The 20,412-nt window shown below is 42.4% G+C and overlaps 1 protein-coding gene across 34 annotated transcripts in view; it reads right to left on the bottom strand.

Moving 5' to 3' along the window:
* Positions 1–20,412, bottom strand: part of TNIK (TRAF2 and NCK interacting kinase) — a 299,590-nt gene that overhangs the window by 32,614 nt on the left and 246,564 nt on the right. For 12 of the 34 annotated variants that reach the window (XM_043521889.1, XM_043521878.1, XM_043521877.1 and 9 more), the window contains 4 exons: positions 18,191–18,430; positions 15,368–15,474; positions 8,806–8,969; positions 6,356–6,453 (listed from right to left, as the gene is read on the bottom strand). In XM_043521889.1, the coding sequence (XP_043377824.1) occupies positions 6,356–6,453; positions 8,806–8,969; positions 15,368–15,474; positions 18,191–18,430 (609 nt within the window). Of the gene's footprint in view, positions 1–483; positions 493–5,110; positions 5,114–5,633; positions 5,658–6,355; positions 6,454–8,805; positions 8,970–15,367; positions 15,475–18,190; positions 18,431–20,412 lie in introns of all 34 variants that reach the window. The other 22 variants (XM_043521888.1, XM_043521874.1, XM_043521886.1 and 19 more) reach the window with 4 other exon arrangements.

Genomic DNA, 20,412 nt, shown 5'->3' with positions numbered 1-20,412 from the left:
GCAGGAAGTTGCCGGGAAGCAGTGAGACAGCATCAGAGTCAAACTGCTCAGCTCACTGCAGCACCAAGTTTGATGAAGTTTTTGAGTCATGGCTCTGAGTCAGCCACAACAATTTAAAAAAAAAAAAAAAGCCCTCAGCAGAAACAGCTTAAAGTGAAAAGGTGCAATACTGTACCTCCTGGCCTGAAAATTAAGGAAAAAATGAAAAAGAAGTAGAAGTTATAAAAAAAAAAAAGTCATTTTTCAGTTTACCATGACTTTGATGAAACCTTAGACCTGACAGTTATATAAAATAGACAGTTACTTAAGTACAAGGGACATTGCAGGCACAATGTAGAAAATAGACTTTTTATTATCTTACATGCTTTTATAGCAATGCAGGGGGAAGCAGTAGGGCAAAAAGAAAAGCATGAGAGCTCTAATTAGAATGGGTTAGACAAAGCATGCACATGACGAACAACGCATTGCAATTGTCAGTCTTACCATTTCTCCCTATATTAGTGACCGATGTAGCCATCAGTGCATTCGGTCAGAGATAAAGGATTAGGGAGAAAGAAACTCATTGAAAAATACTAAATTCCACAATTTTCTTATGGCCATATTCTCTCTCTACTGCATTCCACAAATCTCCAGTATACTGTTCCAGCAGAGTGAGTAGGATAACAATATTAATTAAAATTGTACAGGGAGGTCTTAAAATTTACCCCTTGGCAGGAGAGAAAAAAAATATGAAAACATATATAATTGAGACTGAAAACCCAGTTTATTTTAAAAAGAGAAGCTGTAATATTTTGCAGAGCAAATTTTACTTTAGTTGTTTGTTATTCCTGGCTTAAGGATGTAATAAATGCTTCGGGCATCATTCGGATTAGAAACTCAAAATGAAGCCCTCACAGCATTAAGTGAAATAAGTAATCTTTCATCCCTAATTCCACACAGATCAAATAAAATGCTTTATTGACATTTAAATTTGCCCTAAAGTCAGACCTAATTGGTGCCTGTTGCAGTGAGAAACCATCAGAAACTGTCAATCATTTGAAGGGGAAAAAAAGAAACAGCATGATTGTTTCACACTTCCGAGGGGATTTTTATTAATATCATGGTTTTAGGTCAGTAGTCTTTATCTCAATGCAATGACTTAGTATGGAGACATGCCTACATGCTGCTCCCAGTTACACCCTATTGACTAGCAGCTATAACCCGTTTGATTTACTCCCATGCAACCATACCAAATTCATCTGAGGTCAGTGTAACCAAGTTTAGATTTTGGCAGTCCCTGTACATACACTTCTGATTTCTGTGGCAGCAAGACATCCACTTCTGGGAAGGACTTTTTCCTCTCACACTTTTCTGTGCCCAGCCATCACTAAGCATGAGCAACATGGCCACAGAAGAAACTTGAGGATCATTTTTTAGGTCAGTGTAATATTGACATAAATCATTTCATCCATGCTTTGAGAAACAGATAAGAACGGAATGCATATTAAAGAGCATGGTTAGGGGTTCATGACTGAAAATAGAGGGCCATATTCTAAGCCCACTAAAGTCATTGGAAAGACTCACTGAGTTCAGTGGGCTTTGACCAGGTCCCATAAATGTCAGTAAAGTAAAATAAAAATAAAATTAAAATTCAGGTTCTGTTTTATAGGAAATAATACCTTGCTTTTCTATAGTGCTTTTTCATTTATAGATCTCCAAGCACTTTACAAAGGAGGTGAGTCATTATCCCCATTTTAAAGATAGCGAAATTGAGGCACAGAGTGGGAAAGTGACTTGCCCAAGGTTACCCAGCAGGCTCGTGGCAGAGTTGGGAATAGAACCAAGGTCTCCTGAATTCCAGTCTAGTGTTCTATCCATTAGGCAACACTGCCTCAGATATGCTACATTTCTCACAAAGACAGAATGTTACTTGTCCCTTTAAGAAAGGATCTTTATTATGACTAAAGAGAGAATATGGTATTTAAGAGTTTATTTCCAATGCCAATAACTTGGTGACTGCAGTATAGTCAAATCCATAATCATGATGACTAATCAATCAAGCAGCTTCTATGGCTTGTTTGTTTGGTTTTCCTAAACTGATGAAATAAGATTAAATGAAGATTTGAACTATCTAAAGATGTTTTCAGTCTATAATCAAAAACCTATTCATTAAGTAATCACTTTTCATCGAACTGGTTAGATTTCCCCCCAAATTTCTTAAGCAGTATAAAAGAAAACTGCAAAACAGCACCTCTTTTCTCCCTACATTTTACGACTAGCACCAATTATTTCCAAGTATCAAGGGATCAAATTGTGAAAAACTGGTCTCCATTTTCACACCTGCAATTTCCAAGCCAAGGTAACTGTGCATATTAAATTGCATCCGCATTATCTCTGCTCACAAACTGCAGCAACCAAGAGATTTAAATCTGAGCATGGAACTCGGGTTTCTTAGGGCCATCCAACCATTCTTAAAGACACTGAAAAGTAATTTATTCTACAAGTAGTTCCATTTAAATTAATCAGGTTGCTCCCAGGGTAAGGTACAACCTCAAAGTAATAGTGACAGAATCTAGTACTCAGAAAACAAGCATGTAACATCTCTCAATGTCAGAAAAGTCTGGGAGTGTTACAATCCTTCAGCCAGACACAGAGTTGATTAACATAAATATATTATCAGTCTGCTATAGTCATCATCAACAGATAGTTAACAAGTATTGTTTAATACCAGCTTAATTAGTTTTTAATATATAATTTTAAAATTACAGTCGCAATAATACTCACAGCATCAGACAATACCATGAGATAATCAATATTTTCCAGTGTAAGCTCTGCCGTGGGGTGGTTAATTCTCTGATGCTATCATTTTCTCTAGATAATCACTTTGTAGGGTCTTACTGATTCATCGCCTCAATCTTGGACCAAACCCCCCCAGGCCAACAGCTAGAAAGGAAGTGCTCTTTAGCACCAAATATATGTTTGAAATGTTATTACTGAAGATGACATAACATATGAGACAGCACTATCAGTGCAGTTAAATTACTCTTAATTGCAAAGACTTCTTTAGATTTAATATTTTCTGGAAACAGGTCAGTTCAGTTTCCAGAATCACAAAGCTCATTTAACTTGAGTTTTACACTAATGTTGCCCCTATCTGGATATTGATTTAAGTGTTTTCATTAGCAAGCCCTCTCATTAAACAAAATGCATTGCTCATGTTCAAGTCCAAGAGAACTAGCTAGCTATTTTCTCTTATTTCTTCTACTTTTTATAGTAAATCATTTTAGAAAGGGGTCACTTACCACTGTACGTAGAAATGGAAGTTATCAGTGCAGTTAACAACAGAAGTTAATGCATGTTCAAATATTTGTAAGACATTTCATAAATACTAGATCAGAAATGTACTACTGACAATACAGTCTTTTCCGTGTATATATTTAAGACTTCAGCATTGTTAGATGTACATATCTGTTTGAATAATATTTACATACGGGAAGAACTGTAAAATTCATATAACTTAATTTCTGTGTTTAAAAATATGGATGGGCAGTAAGACTGGCACTGCCAATCAACACTCATTGTAGCAACACTAGGTTTGAGCCTTCTAGATTCAACCCAGTTATCTGAATGCAATTGCACTGTGGTTACTAGTAAAGTGGTGGATAGGTTTGGAAGCCAACATAAAATCTGTCATTAAATGTGAAGATAGACACAGCTCAGGTGAACCCAGATCTCATCAGCTATATTAGTGAAATCCACGTGCAGAACCTGGCAAGAAGCAGCCACCTCGCAAACCAGCTCTGAAGGTTTGCTGCATTTGCCTGACAACATTGTATAACTTTGGGCCTAATCCTGCAGGGTGCTGAGAGCCTTCAACTCCCACCAAAGTGAAGGAGAGTTGAGTGCACTTAGGCGCTCACAAGAGAACTGCTCAGCACATGGCAGGGTTTGGCCCTTTATTAGCATTTCTATTTAGTATAAATTCACTCCTACTCTGATGTATTAGCTAGAAATATTTTGTAGCATCATAAATACAACTGCATTAAGTGACATCTGTATGTCAAAAAAGGTGCTACCATGACTGTCCTAGCAGATGAGATTTCATTAGCCACAGCAGGGACAATGACTGTGCAAGCTTCAACCTATACTGCCCATTTATGTACTCTAACCTTATTCTGCATGGAGCTCCTCTAGGGACTGCAAGAGAGTATCGCAGAATCCACATCCATTAAATCCTTGCTCTTGCCATTCAGGCTGCCAACAAATTGTGGCAATGTTTAGTGAAGTCTTCTTCACTCAGAATCAGACAGAGCCAATCAAATCATTGCTTGGGGGCAAAGGACTCCATATTCCACCGTCACTTCTGAAATATCTGAGCTCCATGCCTACTAACCGTTTTCCAAAGAAGTGGAAGTACCAGTTTTTTTGGTCCTAAAATGAACCCAGGTGAGTTTACACTACCAATAAAACACAAATGGTTTTCCATTCAGCAAGTGTGTTTTAACACGTCACCACCAAATTCACATTATACTGGGTTAGATGGACCATTGGTCTCACCCAGTATGGCCACTCTTATGTTCTAAAATGAGTAGCAGCTTTGCTCTGTTTACAGTCCCATAGAACTCAATGGGGGGTACCAGCAGAGTAAGGTACTACTCAACATGAGCAAAGACATTGGAATCTGGCCCTGTTTTCTCCCCCTAAGTGCTAATTTGGGACTTTGTCTACATTTGGGATTAGACCCAATTCCAGCCAATGGTATAGCTGCAATTGGTACAGGCTTCACTTGTGTAAAGCCCACACATAGGCAAGAAAAACAGCGATTTGGACCAGTTGTGCTTTCCCGAAGCAGGGCAAGCTCAAGTAGTGTAAGTCATTGCTTTCCTTGTCTGCACTTAGGGTTCTGCCATTCATCAGTGCAAACCCCAAATATACACAAGGCCTTAAAAGGTATAGGTATTCTTAGCTGGTGTCAATCAGCACAGCTCTGCTAACTACAATGCTAATTTGTACCAGCTGAGAATCTGGCTCATAATATTATAAACTAATATTTCACCTGTGATTAACCAGCTCCCTAAAGTTATCGTGCAATAGCCAGAGCAATGCAATCTCAGAGCATCAGCCCTGACACATGCTGTCAACAAGAATGATTGTTATTAGGACATGGCTTCATTTGAAAAGCAGATAATTCTGCTCTTAGTTAAATTTGTGCTTCCCATTGAAACCAAAGGGGTCAGATCGGGTGTAACAGAGCAGAATCTGGCCTTTGCTGCAATCCATTGAGACAGCCTTTGTCAGGGTAAGAAAGTTCCAGTCTCAGTTTATTCCCTATAAAATCCACAGAACACTGATAAAGTGATTTGCTCTGCTCATGAAGGTTCATAGTACAGCAGTTCTTGGTTTGGCCTCTGTGCAAGTGGTCTGCAAATGAATTTATGAAGCCAAATATACTGAGCAAAATGTATTAACAGATCAATTTCCCCCCCTTAGATTAGCTCACTGTATCTAAATACAATCTTCCCAGATCTGAAATCTGAACCATGCTAGCATTGCCACCTTTTTGAATGTAAGCACCAAGAAAACATGGTTTGATATTAAGCTCTAACTAGTCAACCTTGCAAAGGCATGACCAACTAAGAAAAGATATCACTAACCTCATCTATAGCTTTCTTATAGCTCTGGGAGTAAGGGAAGATTAATCAGCGTCAGAGGAAACAGATCGGGACAGGAAAAAGCCAGAGGAAGGGCAAGCAGGTTAGAAATAAAATTAGAATTGTTAGCGCAACGCTGTGAAGTGTAAAGAAAAACAACATCAACAAAACATTAATACACATTAAAGGAGAGAAACAGTGGAAATCCATTTGGTTATTGAGCCCAACGCACTCTGCAGTTTTAAAATACAAACATCAGACATAACATTAAACCAGAGACTTTGGAAGGGTTTTTCATGGGCCTTTGCCAAAAAAGTAATAAAATAAAAGGGCACAGAAATTACTGACAGTTTTTTCTTAAACTGGGGTGACTAGCAACGGCTGGGTAGCAAGCCTTTGAACGCAGCACACCCCCCTCTGCAAGGTTGCTCTAAAAATCACCCTATGATAACACAATGTGAAAGTGTGCTATATACAAACCCTGGCCCCAATCCATCAAAGCGTAAAATTAAGCTGTGCTGAAGTTCTTCTCTTGCCTGGGGCCATTGTAAATCATGCAATCTCTATGCATTAATATATCCCACGGACTCTTGCTATACTGCAGATTTAGAGCCTCAGAACTGGCGATGGGACTGCGTTTGCCTCTTTCTATGGGTTCCTAAGGATGCGTGATTGCCATTAATGAAAACATGGCAAATTCTACCAACGCATAATTTAAGACTCACAGCAGGTCGGCTTGGTCGTGTCACATCCCTGCTGTCCTCCTGTTTCATCTTAGATGGCTCATGAGTGAGCACAGGTGACCCTTCAGGTTTGGCATTTCCTGGGCAAAAACAAATCACCGTTGTTAGTGGGAGATCAAAGACTTTCACCAGGCAGTAGGATATGCAGAATGATGTTGCGCACCTGTGCACCATGGCACCTCTGAGAAACCTAGTAGCTCCTCATTCATTTCAGGATCCAGTTCAAAATGATCCTCCATGTTTTTAAAAACACATAATCCAGTCACAGTCTCTCTGCTTCCCTGTCTGATCCCTCTGCTTGTCTAAGAAACAAACCATCAAACAGCACGTGGCACTTCTAGAGCCCCTTCTATCTCAGATCTTAAAGTGCCTCACTCACTTTAGTGAGTTACGCCTCACAACCTCTAATCCAGAGGTAGGCAAACGGTGTTCTCACTTTACAGAGAGTAAGGTTGTGCCACACTGGCAGAGCCCTGTGTGGAGTGATACAGAAATGTCCAGCTGCAGCAAGAGCGTGGGAAAGGATTGGGCTGAGGCACAATCCCACCCGAGATTCCTGGTGAAGAGAGAGAAAGAGCAAGCAAGCTGCACCGTCCTGTGGTAGGGAGCCCGTAAAGAATGGGGACAGCCCATGGCCAGTCTCCTTCGGTGGTGACTTGCAACTTCTGGGATACAGAGAGAGAGAGAGAGCGAGCAGTACCTGTGCTCCTGAGCTCAGACTGAGGTGGTCCCTGGCTCTTGCAGTACCCTTACATAAGCGTCATGGACAGCCTGGCCCTGAGTGACTTGCCCAAGGCCAGAGAGTGAGACTGTGGCAAAGTCAGAAAAGGATCTCCCAGAGCTGTGATTTGATCATAACTCTGTGTAGTCTAGCATTGTCATGCCAAACTATCTTGCCATGGTTTTCACCCCTACAGCATCTGTTGCCTCTTGTTTGGAAAATCCTTTCTTGTTTCTCTCTACTTCATCTACCGCTTGGTTGAAAACAGCTCAAATCCTCTCTCCCTCAGCCATCACTTTATTTAATTTGTAATTGTATTACGTGACTCTGTAAAGCCTGTTGCAATGCAGTTTACTTGAAACGGGCTCTCCACGATATAGCTCTATTGCATTGTCCTCCCTCAGTGTAGCAAGAGAATTTATAACTAAACCTAATCCCCATATATGGCACTCTCAACATTCTTGTCCTTTTTCTATTAAAGAAACATTCACTCTGCAGAGGAGCTGGGCATCTGATAAATTGGAAGCACTATGTTATCTGATATAGCAAGGACATTATTACTCACAGAATTCCTCATTAACTAAAAACCAAAAACAGAACAATTGCTGATAAATTACTTTTATTGACTACCTAGAGGAGTGATTATTTTAACAAGAGACATGCCAACTTACAGTCAAGGTGGGGGTGAGGTAATGTCTTTTACTGGATCAACTTCTGCTGGTGAGAGAGACAAGCTTTTGAGCTTACACAGAGTTCTTCTTCATACCTGAAGAAAAGCTAAGCTCAAAAGCTTTTCCTTCTCACCAACAGAAGTTGGTCCAATAAAAGACATTAACTCACACACCTTGTCTCTCTCATATCCTTGGATCAACTTGGCTACAAACATATTGCATAAACTTACAGTCAAGTCATAAAAAATTTAAAGCATGGGTGCAGCACTTGTTTTAATGTGCTTTAGTCTGTGGATTTATACTCCAGGGCTGTGAGAGAAATATAGATAAACTGGCTGGATGTGCTTTGGCAACTCCTACTGCGATTAGATGGGGAAAAAAGAAGATTTTCAATAACTATAAGATGCCAGGAAACAAATCAGCCAGGAATGCAAACCCAGTGTAAACATGGTTCTGTTCTGAAAGACTTTTAGAAGAAATGGCTTTGGAGCTAATTCACTTCTCTATGCCCTGGAATGCTCACTGCACACAAATGAAGTAAAACACCAAAAAAAAGCTGAATTTGGATTAGAGAAGAAAAAAAGTGAATGAGGAATTCATTATATTTCACTACAACAGAATCCCTATTTCTTTCTATAGGACGATCTTACAACTACATACATACAGAATATTGGACCAAAACTTGTAGTCACTTTACTTGTAAAATGCTAAGTCAGGTCTGTGAGGGTTTTGGACAATAAATAAAGTTCTGTACAAACACAGCCACTTCAGCAGACAATCTGAAAGCATTGTGAAAAGGTGAGTAAGTATCATTTCCATGTTAGAAGGGAAGAAACCGAGGTGTAGGAGAGGAGCCTAATCTCAGAAAAAAACAGTTGTCTAAAATCAGGTGCAACTCCATGGCTTCAGTGGATCTATTTAAATCAGCTTTTCACACACATGAGATCAGATCAGATCCAGGGGAGGTAAAGTGACTTGCCAAAGGGGTGGAGAAAGGTTACAGGATCAGGGCCTAAAGCTTAAAAAAGAAGTCATCTCACCTCTGACTCTGTTACGTTCACTGGAGCCAGCTTGGGAACCAGGCTGGGATCCTCCCTGGGAACTAGGCTGGGAGCTCGGGGTGCTGGAACTGGAGGAGCTGCCACTACTGGTCCTCTGTAGGGGACTCTCAATGACGGGCTCAGTTCTCCTCAGGTCAGGGTTACTGTTGCACATCAGAATGAAGGAAAACTGCAGTTAGATGGTGTAACTGTTCTGGAGAGTTGGGAGAAAGTCTTCATTCAGTTGGAAGCAATATAACAGGTTAGTGTTATTGAAGCAGCAGGTCCTTTCAAAGTTGACATGAGAGGGTCAGATCTACCATGGTGACATGCAATACAAGATGACAAAACAACTGTGGAAGCTTTAGTACTGTATAATTCTGTGCATTTCAGAGCCTAAGCATTCTGGGTAAAATTTTCATCGAAGTGACTTTTCAAAAGTGCCTACGTGACTCAGGAGCTTACACTCCATTGCAAGACAGTGAGGGCTTGTCTTCACTACCCAGGAGATCAACGCTGGGGCCATCGATGCAGCAGGTGTCGATATAGCGGGTCTAGTGAAGATCCGCTAAATCGATGGCAGAGCGCTCTCCGGTCGACTCCAGCACTCCAATTCCCCGAGAAGATTAAGGTAAATTGACTGGAGAGCGTCTCCCGTCAATGCAGCGCAGTGAAGACACTGCAGTAAGTCGACCTAAGCTACGTCGACTCCAGCTAAGCGAGCCGTAGCTCACGAAAGCTTATGTTCAAATAAATTTGTTAGTCCCTAAGGTGCCACAAGTACTCCTTTTCTTTTTGCAGATACAGACTAACACAGCTGCTACTCTGAAACCTGGTAGCTGGAGTAGCATAACTTAGCTCGACTTACCCCAGTAGTGAAGACAAGCCCTGAGACTTAGTCTGGTAAACCACTAAGGATGCATCTGCATTAGGACAAAAGGTGTGGTCTTAATTCGAATTAGCTAACATGTGGTAACTAACACGAGGTAAAATCCAAGTGAAGACAAGGCAGTTTGTACTTTTAATGAGCAGATCAAGGCAAATGCTCTGCTCCCCCACAACCTTTAACTCAACCTGCGATCATGAATGAAAACTGACAACTGCTTTGTCTTCACTAGGATTTCACCTCAAGTTAGTTACCTTGTGTTAGCTAACTTGAGTTGAGAACACACCTTTTTTCCTAGTGAAGACAAGATCCAATTGACTTTAGGCACAATTAGGTGCTTTTGCAAATGCTTCCCGGTATCACTAACTAGTAGTTTCCAGAAACTAAAAGACAACTAGCTGACACAGCAGCCAGGGCCAGACAGAAGCTTTTGCTATGCTAGGCAAACTGGAATTGGTCACGTCCTCACAGCCCCAACAAACATTTTACTGGCTTTAGAAATTTTTTGCCCTAGGAAAAGCCAGGTATGGCAGAGCTAACCCTGATATCATCACCATTCAGCACTGAAGTCAATGGGGCTATGCAAAATGTATACCAACTGACCTTAACTCCAAAAACCGAACAAAATCAAAAACTGCAATTTAAAAGTTACTTAATTTTAAATGTTTAAAAATATTCTGTTTTAAAAAGTAGGAGCTTGCAGATTAGCTATTTTTCCATAATATTTGTTCCCTTGCTAAAATTTGCAACGTGACTGCAAAGTATATTTGCTGGGCATCAACATCCCCAGATCTTCATGGTCTCATATCGCAGCCATTTCAAATGGCAAGAGGCTGAAACCTGACACATAAGTTGCCAGCTTTATCATTTCTCTTTTTCTGTCTCACTGTTTCTTTCAAACACATGCAGAGTTTTAAATTAGAAAAAAAAAGTGGTTTTGATTTACAGACGCAGCCAACATTTCTCAGGGTTTCACGTACCTTTATGGAATTAATCCTTGGCACTTAAATGGCAACAGAAAATATGTTCATGCAGCATAGTACAATACCTTTTTACGCAATGTTTCTGCTAACTGATTTTATTATTCAAAGTCTTTCTGTAAATGAGTGGAAGCTTGTTACATGCAGTTCAAGTAGGACTGAGTACTGACAACAACATGTGGCAAGACTTCTGCATTATATAAGATGTAATCTGGAATCAAATGCACAGCATCAACATCATAACACATGAGAGATACGTGATCCTGAATAATTTAGCCATGGGTCATAACAGCACAAATTGCATTTATTGTGCAAAGTCCCATTGCCATAAATGATTTCTTGGCAGGATCAGTTTCATTTGGACTTTGTCTTGGATGTATATTATGTAGAATTACTGTCCAGTGTACCTTGATTTTGCATAGGAAGTTATTAAGACGATAACAGCAATATTAACATGCTTGTGCAGAATGACAGTAGCTTTCTGTGCATAGGGTTGCCAGGTGTCTGGTTTTTGACTGGAATGCCCGGTCAAAAAGGGATCCTGATGGCTCCGGTCAGCACAGCTGACCAGGCCGTTAAAAGTCCGGTTGGTGGTTCAGCGGGGCTAAGGCAGGCTCCCTGCATGCCGTGGCTCCACGCGGCTACTGGAAGTGGCGGCATGTCCCCTCCTCCGGCTCCTAGGCACAGGTGCGGAGCCCCCCACCCCAACTGCCAGTTCTGCACCTCCCATTGGCTGGAAACCACGGCCAATGGGAGCTGAGGGGGCAGCACTGGCCCACGGGGCAGCATGCAGAGACGCCTGGCTGTGCCTCCATGTAGGAGCCAGAGGGGGGACATGCTGCTGCTTCTGGGAGCTTCTTGAGGTAAGCGCCATCTGGAGCCTGCACCCCTAGACCCCCACATCGTGTCCCAACCCCCTGCCCCAGCCCTGATCCTCCTCCTGCCCTCCAAACTCCTCAACCCAAGCCTGAAGAGCTGTCCTATGCCCCAAACCCCTCATCCCCAACCCCACCCCAGAGTCTTCACCCCAGCCAGAGGCCTAACCCCCCCTGCACCCCAACCCCCTGCCCCAGCCTGGAGCCCCTTCCCATACTCTGAACTCCTTGGCTCCACTCCCCAGCCTGAAGCCCCCTCCTGAACCCCAAACCCCTCATACCTGGTCTCACCCCAGAGTTTGCACCCCACAGCCAGGGCTCTTATCCCCTCTCGCATCCCAACCCCCTGCCTAAGGCCAGAGCCCCCTTCCATATCCCAAACTCCTCATTTCTGGCTCCACCCCAGAGCTCGCACCCCCATCTGGAGCCCTCACCCCCTCCCACATCCCAAACCCCTGAGCGAGCGAGTGAGTGAGGGTGTGGAAATGAGTGAGTAAGGGTGGGGAGAGTGAGTAACAGGGGGGGAATGGAGTGAGTGGGGGGCAGGGCCTCAGAGAAGGGGTGGGGCAGGGGCAGGGCAAGGGTGTTTGGTTTTGTATGAGTAGAAAGTTGGCAATCCTATGATGGAAATGCACCATATAGGTTACAATAGAATAACAATTAAAATAATGTTGAATACAAAATTAGAGTTTATACAAAGCTGGAAGGAATCCAGAAAAGCAGTGGGGAATGAAAGAACAAGAAGAGAAGATACAAAAATGTTATTGCTGCATTGAATGGTTAATTTAATATACTTTTTGGCATTATTGTAACTGGAGTTGAACAGTTGTGGAATTCCACATTATGCGGTATAGCTGGTGTTGTCTTGGCTCAGATGTTATCTGGTTAGTTGGTGAAACTTCTTTTAAAACTTTAGCAACAGCACATTTATCTATACCAGGGGTCTCAAACACATGGCGGCCTGTGGAGATATTTGCTGCGGCCCGCCAAGCTCCCCACGCCCCCACCACCCCTCTCCCAGTTATTTCCTGCAACTGCCTAGCTCCCCTCACCCGCTGCCCCTCCACCCCTCCAGTGCGCCACGTCCCCGCTCCTCTGCCTACCTTGAGACACTTCCTGCCACCAAACAGCTGTTTGGCGGCGCTTAGCGCTTTCCAGGAGGGAGCGGGGAGGAGCAGGGAGCCACACGCTCAGGGGAGGAAGCAGAGAAGAGGCGGGGCAGGGGCAGGGATTTGGGGAAGGGGTTGGAATAGGGGCAGGAAGGGGTGGAGTTGGGGTTGGGACTTTGGGGAAGGGATTGGAATGGGAGCAGAGTTGGGGTGGGGACTTTGGGAAAGGGGTTGGAATGGGGGTGGGGAAAGGGTGGGAAGGGGCAGGGGCAGGGGCAGGGGCAGCGGGGTGGTTGTCAGTGATGCAGCCCTCAGGCCAATGTACGAGTCCTCATGTGGCCCTCGTGGTGATTTGACTTTTAGATCCCTGATCTATACCAACTGCGGTCAGGTCGTTGAGTCTGATAGAAAAACCGGATACTCTTACTCTAGTCAAACGGTCCAATGGTATCATTGTTATTCTAAGTGCTGGCTCTTTCTCGTGTCATGACTATGTACTGGAATATTCCTTGCTTCTAAAAAAATTTCCTTTAGGGCACAGTTAAATAATAGCGAGAGATTCTGTTTTGGGAAACTGAGGATGCTTTGGCCGTGGATAATGGAGGTGACTAAAAGCAAACTGTAACAGGGTTGGCCACCTTCTGAGCACCCCCTGAAGGTCAGAGGTGGCTCTATGGCACCCTACCTCTCTTTTCCCTCTCCAGGGTCCCTTAAGAACTCCACACGGTCTTTCTCCTGGCTACCACCACCCATGCCTGGGGCTGGTTTCATATCAGAAACAGTTCAAACACAGTCCTCAGAGTCCCAAAATGAAGTCCATCACCACATCATAAGTTCATACTCAGTTCTGGCATCTTCTACCATACTCAGAGCTTGTCTTCTGTCTCAATCTGTTCCCCATGAAGCTGCTACTCCCTGTCCTTCCTAGTGGGAGCTCAGCTTTCTGGCTTTGGCTTCCCAGCTCCGGCTTCCCGGCTCCAACCCTTCTCCCAGGCAGGGTCTCTGGCAGGAGCTTCCTGCTCGTTACAGATCTTCTTTGCCACAGCTGCTTCTTCCTGCTTCCTGTTCCTCTCTGGCTCTTTACAGGGAACTTCTGTCTCTATCAATCCCCCACTGAGGCTCTTGAAGAGGCCCGGGAGGGCTGGAGCACTTCCTTCTTAAAAAGCCCAGTCCACCCAGTGACACCCAGAGGTAAATGGCCTTTCTGCTCATAACAAAGAGAATTTTTTCTAAAACAATTTGGCAATACATATTTCTTTGGCTACCCTAGCACCCACCTTACACTGAGCCTGCTATACAGCATGCAGTGCTGCTGCAGAGTGAATCAGACTGGCTGGGAAGAAAAGCTCATGCTGAAAGTCATGACCTATTGGTAATTTGGCTGAGAATATCCTACCTAGGAACATCTAGTTTGAAGCCTTATACCTCATCCTAAGAGGACAAGATAAAGAAAACATGAAACATTTCCATAATACAAAGATATATGGAATACAGATATTTATCCTGAGATTTAAACTGGCATTTCATTTGAAGAGATCTGGAGTTCTGACCATCATACTATCGCAATCTGCAAATCAAAGACAAGATCTCACCAGTCTAAGCTCATTCTTTTGCTTCTGCTATGACTGAACCTGTTGCATTTTCTATTGTTTTAAAAAGCTCAGGGCTAGATCCTATAATGTGCTGTCCTGGTGCACAAGGGGAAAGGGAGAAGAGGTTATAGTGAGGATTAGGGGAAGTTAGGACAGGATCTTTCCTGGGAGTGCTAGGAGTTGGAATGGTTAATAGGCCAACCTGGGCTAACAGAACTGTCTAGTCCCCAACTACTTAATGTCAGTGGCACATGCTAGCCAGGGACACACACTGTTCCTATAGGACCCATTTACCATAATGAGAATGTTGTCATTGACTTGAATTTAAGACAGATTAAACCCTTATTAGACAATAACAATGCAGAGTCCTCCCCCCCACACAGTCCCCTGCACTGCTGATGGAATCCTGCTCTGATTAGCAGGGATACTGGAGAATGTATCTATGACCATCTCTGCTCACCCCTCAGCATCACTGAGTTAGGCAGAATTTGACCCTCAGTGTGCAGCAGGAAGGAGTTGAGAGGACGAAATCCTGCTCCACTAAAGTTATGGCGAAATTCCCAATCAAGACAATAGCAGTAGCTGAGAGTCCGGAGCATCTTCTGCATCCAGCTATAAATCTTGGAAAGTCTAAGAACGTAGACATTTCAACTCATCAGGGTTTTGCACAGATAATATTAGGAGTCCCAGAGGCCAAATGTTCGTAGCCTTTGGTGATGCTGTACAATTCTAATTAATGCAAATCTCAAACTTCATCGAGCTATGGTGGAGATGCAAAGCGATTGTAGTTTATCAGTAAATCCATGTTAAAAGAGAGCAGAGAGTGCTTTATTTTTTAAATTTTGACTAGATTTATTGACAAGACGACTAACGACTGCATCCTAGGAGTTTTACTAAAATCATTGGTTTGGTGTTTGTTACAATGAGACTCTCTGTTTCCCGCAACAGCAGTATATAGATTGCGGTAATCCATCCATTGAATGCAGTGGGCACTGGCTCATGACCCAGTGACCCCGCTTCCTTTCTGAGGCTCACAAACCAGGGCACCAGGAAAAAAATTATAAAACTAACAGACAGATTCATTAATATTTTTTTCCCTTTCCCACATGGCCTCCCGTACCTTGCTCTGATGGGCTGTGATCCTAATCTAGTTCCCAACGCAGTGCCATTCCCAGGAGAGTTCTTTCTCGCTAGTGCTGGGGATATGGAAGTTGTTCGCTGAGGCACCTGAAAGAAAATTGAAAGCATCACAGCTATTAGGACTGTACAATTGAACTTGGATATTCTCTTCATGCATTTGGGGGAAGATCAGGTTTCGGCAGGTTTTCGAGCTGGATATGTAATTACTTTTCCACTGAGAGAGATGAAATATTTACAGCAGTTATAAAACACAAAGTTCTTGGCACGTACAAAGAATCATAGATGTCTGAGACAGGAAAGACCTGAAAAGTCATTTATTTTATCCCTCGTAGGGCAGGGCCATTCCCAACAATATAGTCGCCTGAAGTCTAAAAAAAGCAGGTGTTAATATCAAGCAGTGAGCACCAAAATTAACAAAAAACACATTCAAAACAGAAGAGTCCTAAAATCTGGACTAATCAGAAAGCTCAGTGTAGTAGCTCTTAGAGCTACTTGTTCAGGTAAAAATAAATTACTTGTAATAATACCACAGAGGTAATGCGGCCTAGTGGTCAAAGACAAAGGATGGGAAGAAGGAAGGTCCCTGCGTGGACTCCAGGCTGAGCCATTCAACTACCTTGATCAAGTCACATGACTTTTTGGCCTCAGTCATTTCAGCTGTACAATTAGCTGAAAGCCAGATGTCACTGAAAACCAGATGTTCAAATTAGGATGGATCACCTCAGATATCCCAAAACAAACAACATTCCATAGTAAATAAGGGCTTCTGGACTCAGTACCTTTTTACACAAGGCTAGAACCTTGACCTTGACTCACTCCACTGTAATTCTGAGCTCTCTGTGTGCCTGTTACACATCAGTATCATACAGGATGTTACGCAATACTTCGGCCCTATAATAAGTATGAGGTCATTGCTTACCTGTGGAACTCCCTGCCACGAGATGAGGCAGAAGCCAAAAGCTTAGTAGGATTCAAAAAAGGATTAGACATTGCACTGATAATGGGAAGATCCACATATTATGTTAGATAGTTAAAAAAATTATTTTAGGCTAAGAGAGAGCGATGTCTTCATGTTTCAGGGCATAGCAACCAATAAATGGTTAGATTAAGAAGAAACCTCCTCCATGGATAGATTATTCCCTAGTTGTCTTTTTCTGAGCTTCTTGCACCTTCTTCTAGAGCATCTGGTTTTGAAAACTGTCAGGCTCAAGGCACTGGACCACAAAGGCCTATGGTCCAATCAGGTATGACAACCAAAAGTCTGCTAGCTTTTATCCATGTCCCTGTAATGTCTCCAGCAAATACTAGGTAAGCAAGGAAACAGCTCGCCCTGGATCAGCAAAAAGAAATGGGCCACAGTGTCTGCAATATGCTATTGATACCCATCTCACAAGCTCCAACAATATCCTTACATACTGTTTGAACAGAGGGGCGACAAGACTGGCCCTAAGAGACTCTGCAAGTGAAAACCCTGGGAGGACAGCAATTACTCTTCGTAACCTTTCGGTAGACAATGAATGAAAACAATTCAAAACAACTCCTATCCATCTCTGCCAAGTCCTCCAGAAGAGTCGGCAGCTCTTCCCAATCATAGTAGTATTGAAGAACACCGATAGGATGATGAGGCAGCTCACCGCTGTCCATTACTCTGAGTAGAACATGCAACCTGTGCCAGGTCTGAATCTCAACTGATTGGATTCCAAAAACACTGGAGGGTAGCCGATGTTGCCAGAGTTGGGCAGCTGACATCTTCTGAATCACATTAGTAAGGAAAGCCAAGACATTGCATGGTAACTGGTCAGAGCGTTAGCATCAAGAAATGTGTTTTCACCAAAGGATTATCATATTTAAAAATTACTGCCAGCTTACTCTCCCCTCAGATAAGCACTAATGGATCCTCTCAATAAGATGGTTGCCAAAAGTGTAAACAGTATTATGTGCGGACACAATACATCATGGCTCCCATACATAAATAGCAGATACTTTATTTTAAAATGCAAGTTGCTTATTTGCTGGAGCACAGCAAAACTGCATTTAAATCATGGAAAAATACTGTTTACTTCAATGTCTCTAATCAATTTGCAATACCTTTCTCTTTGTATATATGCTCCTGAGCTTAGAGCTGATTCCATTTCAGGAAAATTTTTAACAGTAAAGTTATAATTCATTCCCTCACCTCCCCCAATCCCTTGCAAAAAAGCTTATGAACAATGCAACTGAAATACTGTAACAGAAGAGCCTTAATTAAAGAGGTACTGCCAGATGCTGCCGTAATGTCATTGAAGGTATAAAGCTGCTGGAGCCCTTACAAATCTTCCATCAGGTATTGATTACAACTGGAGGCAGGACACTGAACTAGAAGGACCAAAGGTCTGAGTATGACAAATTTTACGTTCCTAAATTATTCAATTTAAGCAGAAAGCATTTTTTTTCCCCCAAGGGAAAATAGATGTAGATTTGTTCTGGATTCAGCCTGGGCTTGAGAATTTTCTTTGCAGTGTATCACAAGACTTACACACATATAGTGGTAATAGGAAAAAAACCTGCATACCAGCTGAGGGCCAAACCTGCAAACTGCTGAACATCTCTGAAGTCCTGAGCACCCTCGTGCTTACAATTATGCAGGAGATGCTCAGCACTGCACAGGACCAGTCCCTGAATTTAACAGGATGTGAACTCCACCGGTTCAGAAAGAAGCCCCAAAAGTCTGTCCCCTGCATTGCAGTGCTGAGCAGTGCTGAGGGGATGAGCTCTGAGATTGCCTCTTTCAAGCTTTCGATGTTAGGAGCAATACAAATGTTACCTTTGGTGGAACGTCCTCCTCCTGTCGTAACCAAGAACTTCGGTCAAACTTTTCAACACGAGGGGGGAGAGGAGGGTTTTCTGAGGTGGGGTCCGAGTTCTGCCTTGGCATCTCAGTGCGGTGAGAGGTCACCGTCAGAGCCTCCTGAAACCCAGCCATTCCCTTTGCGGGTTGTTCGTGCAGTGACTGAGAGCCAGACAAGGAGGTTCCTTGGGATTTCACACTGACCAGATGTGGAATCTAAGCACCAAGCCAAAACAAAACCATCAGCATAAAATGTTTTAAAAAAAAAATTGAAAAAATCTCAATAGTTCTAATGTATTTTAAAAAAAAACACCTAGGTTTGAAATCTGCACTGTGTTTTGGTTTCAGGTCTTTCTGGCTTCTTACCCAAACTCCATACGAAAACGTTCTTAAAAGAACATTAAGTTTGCACAGTTCAGCATTCTAAAGTCAGGAAATGCCAAAGTTAGGGTTGCACATGTAACTTTACTCTGACTACTTTTGCATATGCATGACGATAGTCTTCCTATACATGATCACATATTATTTCTCAAATAATACAATATAAATATATCATGTATTTTTTTCTAGAACCTCAAATACACAAGGAAGCATAATTAAGGTTGCATGAGAAACCTTAACTTGGCATTCCTGGTTTTTTAAGTTCTTAGCCATACAACTTTAACATTACCCTAATGATTTTGGTATGAAATTTCCTAGAGTTTTTAATTAAAAAAAAAAAAGAAAGAAAGAAAAAATGATGGAAAAAATAAATGCAAAGAAACAGCTTCAGTCTCCAGAAAGTCTGAAGCACTGATGGCTTTAAAAAACAACAAAAAAGCAATAATGGTGTGAATCTCCACAGTCTGGCTAGATAGCATCCTGTCCAATAGACCTAAGGACTCTCTCTCTTGCAAGTCTTAGGAGTGCAACAGTTAGGATGGCACTTGCACCTCATCCATCCGAGAATGCCTAGGTTACATCAGGTCACAGCTGCTTCCCAAAAACTTTATAAAATCTGCAAGTGGCCTTGCTAAACCCCTTCACACTTACAGGACCTGGAGGGATTTAGCCAAGGGCTCCTCTGAAAAAGCATAAAATGGAATCCTCTATTACCAGTGTAAATAACAAATTTACACACATATTTATATGGGGTTTTGTGCGTGAAATGATAAAGTCTTTCAATAACATATTAGTAATGAAAAAATGAATGCCAGTCACTGACAATTAATGCCAGTCACTTTTTTAAAAAAGCATAAGGTTTGGAAACTTTTAAAGGAGGCAAGCGAAGTATATTTAATTTCTGTCAGTGAAAAGACTGAGGTGAGATGGGATGTTTATTGTTTGTTTAATTCTGGACTCCAGCTGAAAAAATAAAAGTATGCTGCAGGGCCTTCCTCACATAGCAAGTTAAAGTTCACGTTGCACTGCTGACTCACCAGGTGGTACGAAAGACTTTAGCAGAGGCAAATACCGGAATGCGGATGGAGTTCAGTTAATTTGTGGATTTTCCTGTAGAAACCACATACAAACTTGGGGCAAAGATTTTATATCCAGGGCTGGCAGCAGACACACCCCTGAAGCCCTCACTCCACAGGAGTTGTGCCTGCTTTTCTGGGGCAGAACTGGGCCCAGTCGCTACACCCTTACGATGTCTTGTGAAAGTGTATATTTGGAACTTGTGGTTGGGTTTTTCCAGATGTATGACTGCGACTGATGTTAACTGAATGTTTAAAAAAAACGCTGAAGGAAAAGATGCAAAATCTTTTTCCGATAACCCTAAACACTGAGCCATACTAGGCCTATTGTACCAGGCTCTGCAGTTTCACTTTGGATAAAAAGGGTCCCATCAGAAACAAAGGAACTGTCATACTGGAGCAGACCAATGGTTCACCTAAGTCCTTTAACTTGTCTCCAACAGCAGCCAATACCTGATGCTTCAAAGGAAGGAAAAAAACATCATAACGTACCTAACAGTGCTAAGTTATACTATGGAGGGGAGAAGAAACCTTGTCTTCAACTAATGATCATACTATACTTGGCAGCATGAGAGCTGTAATCCTTTTATTTTTATTCCATGTAGTGTAAATGCAGATGCTGCTCTTATTCACAAACAAATCTAGAGCTGAGAAACCCATGTGTTAAGAAATTCTTTCCTTTTAATCCACAAATGTTGTGATTCTCTTACCAGAACCACCAGCCTCCTGGTGTAATTAAAC

The sequence above is a fragment of the Chelonia mydas genome, chromosome 9 (assembly GCF_015237465.2).
Source record: "Chelonia mydas isolate rCheMyd1 chromosome 9, rCheMyd1.pri.v2, whole genome shotgun sequence".
In the NCBI taxonomy this organism is placed as follows: Eukaryota; Metazoa; Chordata; order Testudines; family Cheloniidae; genus Chelonia; species Chelonia mydas.
Note: the sequence above shows the minus strand (reverse complement) of the source record. Positions and strands in the feature narration are given on the sequence as shown.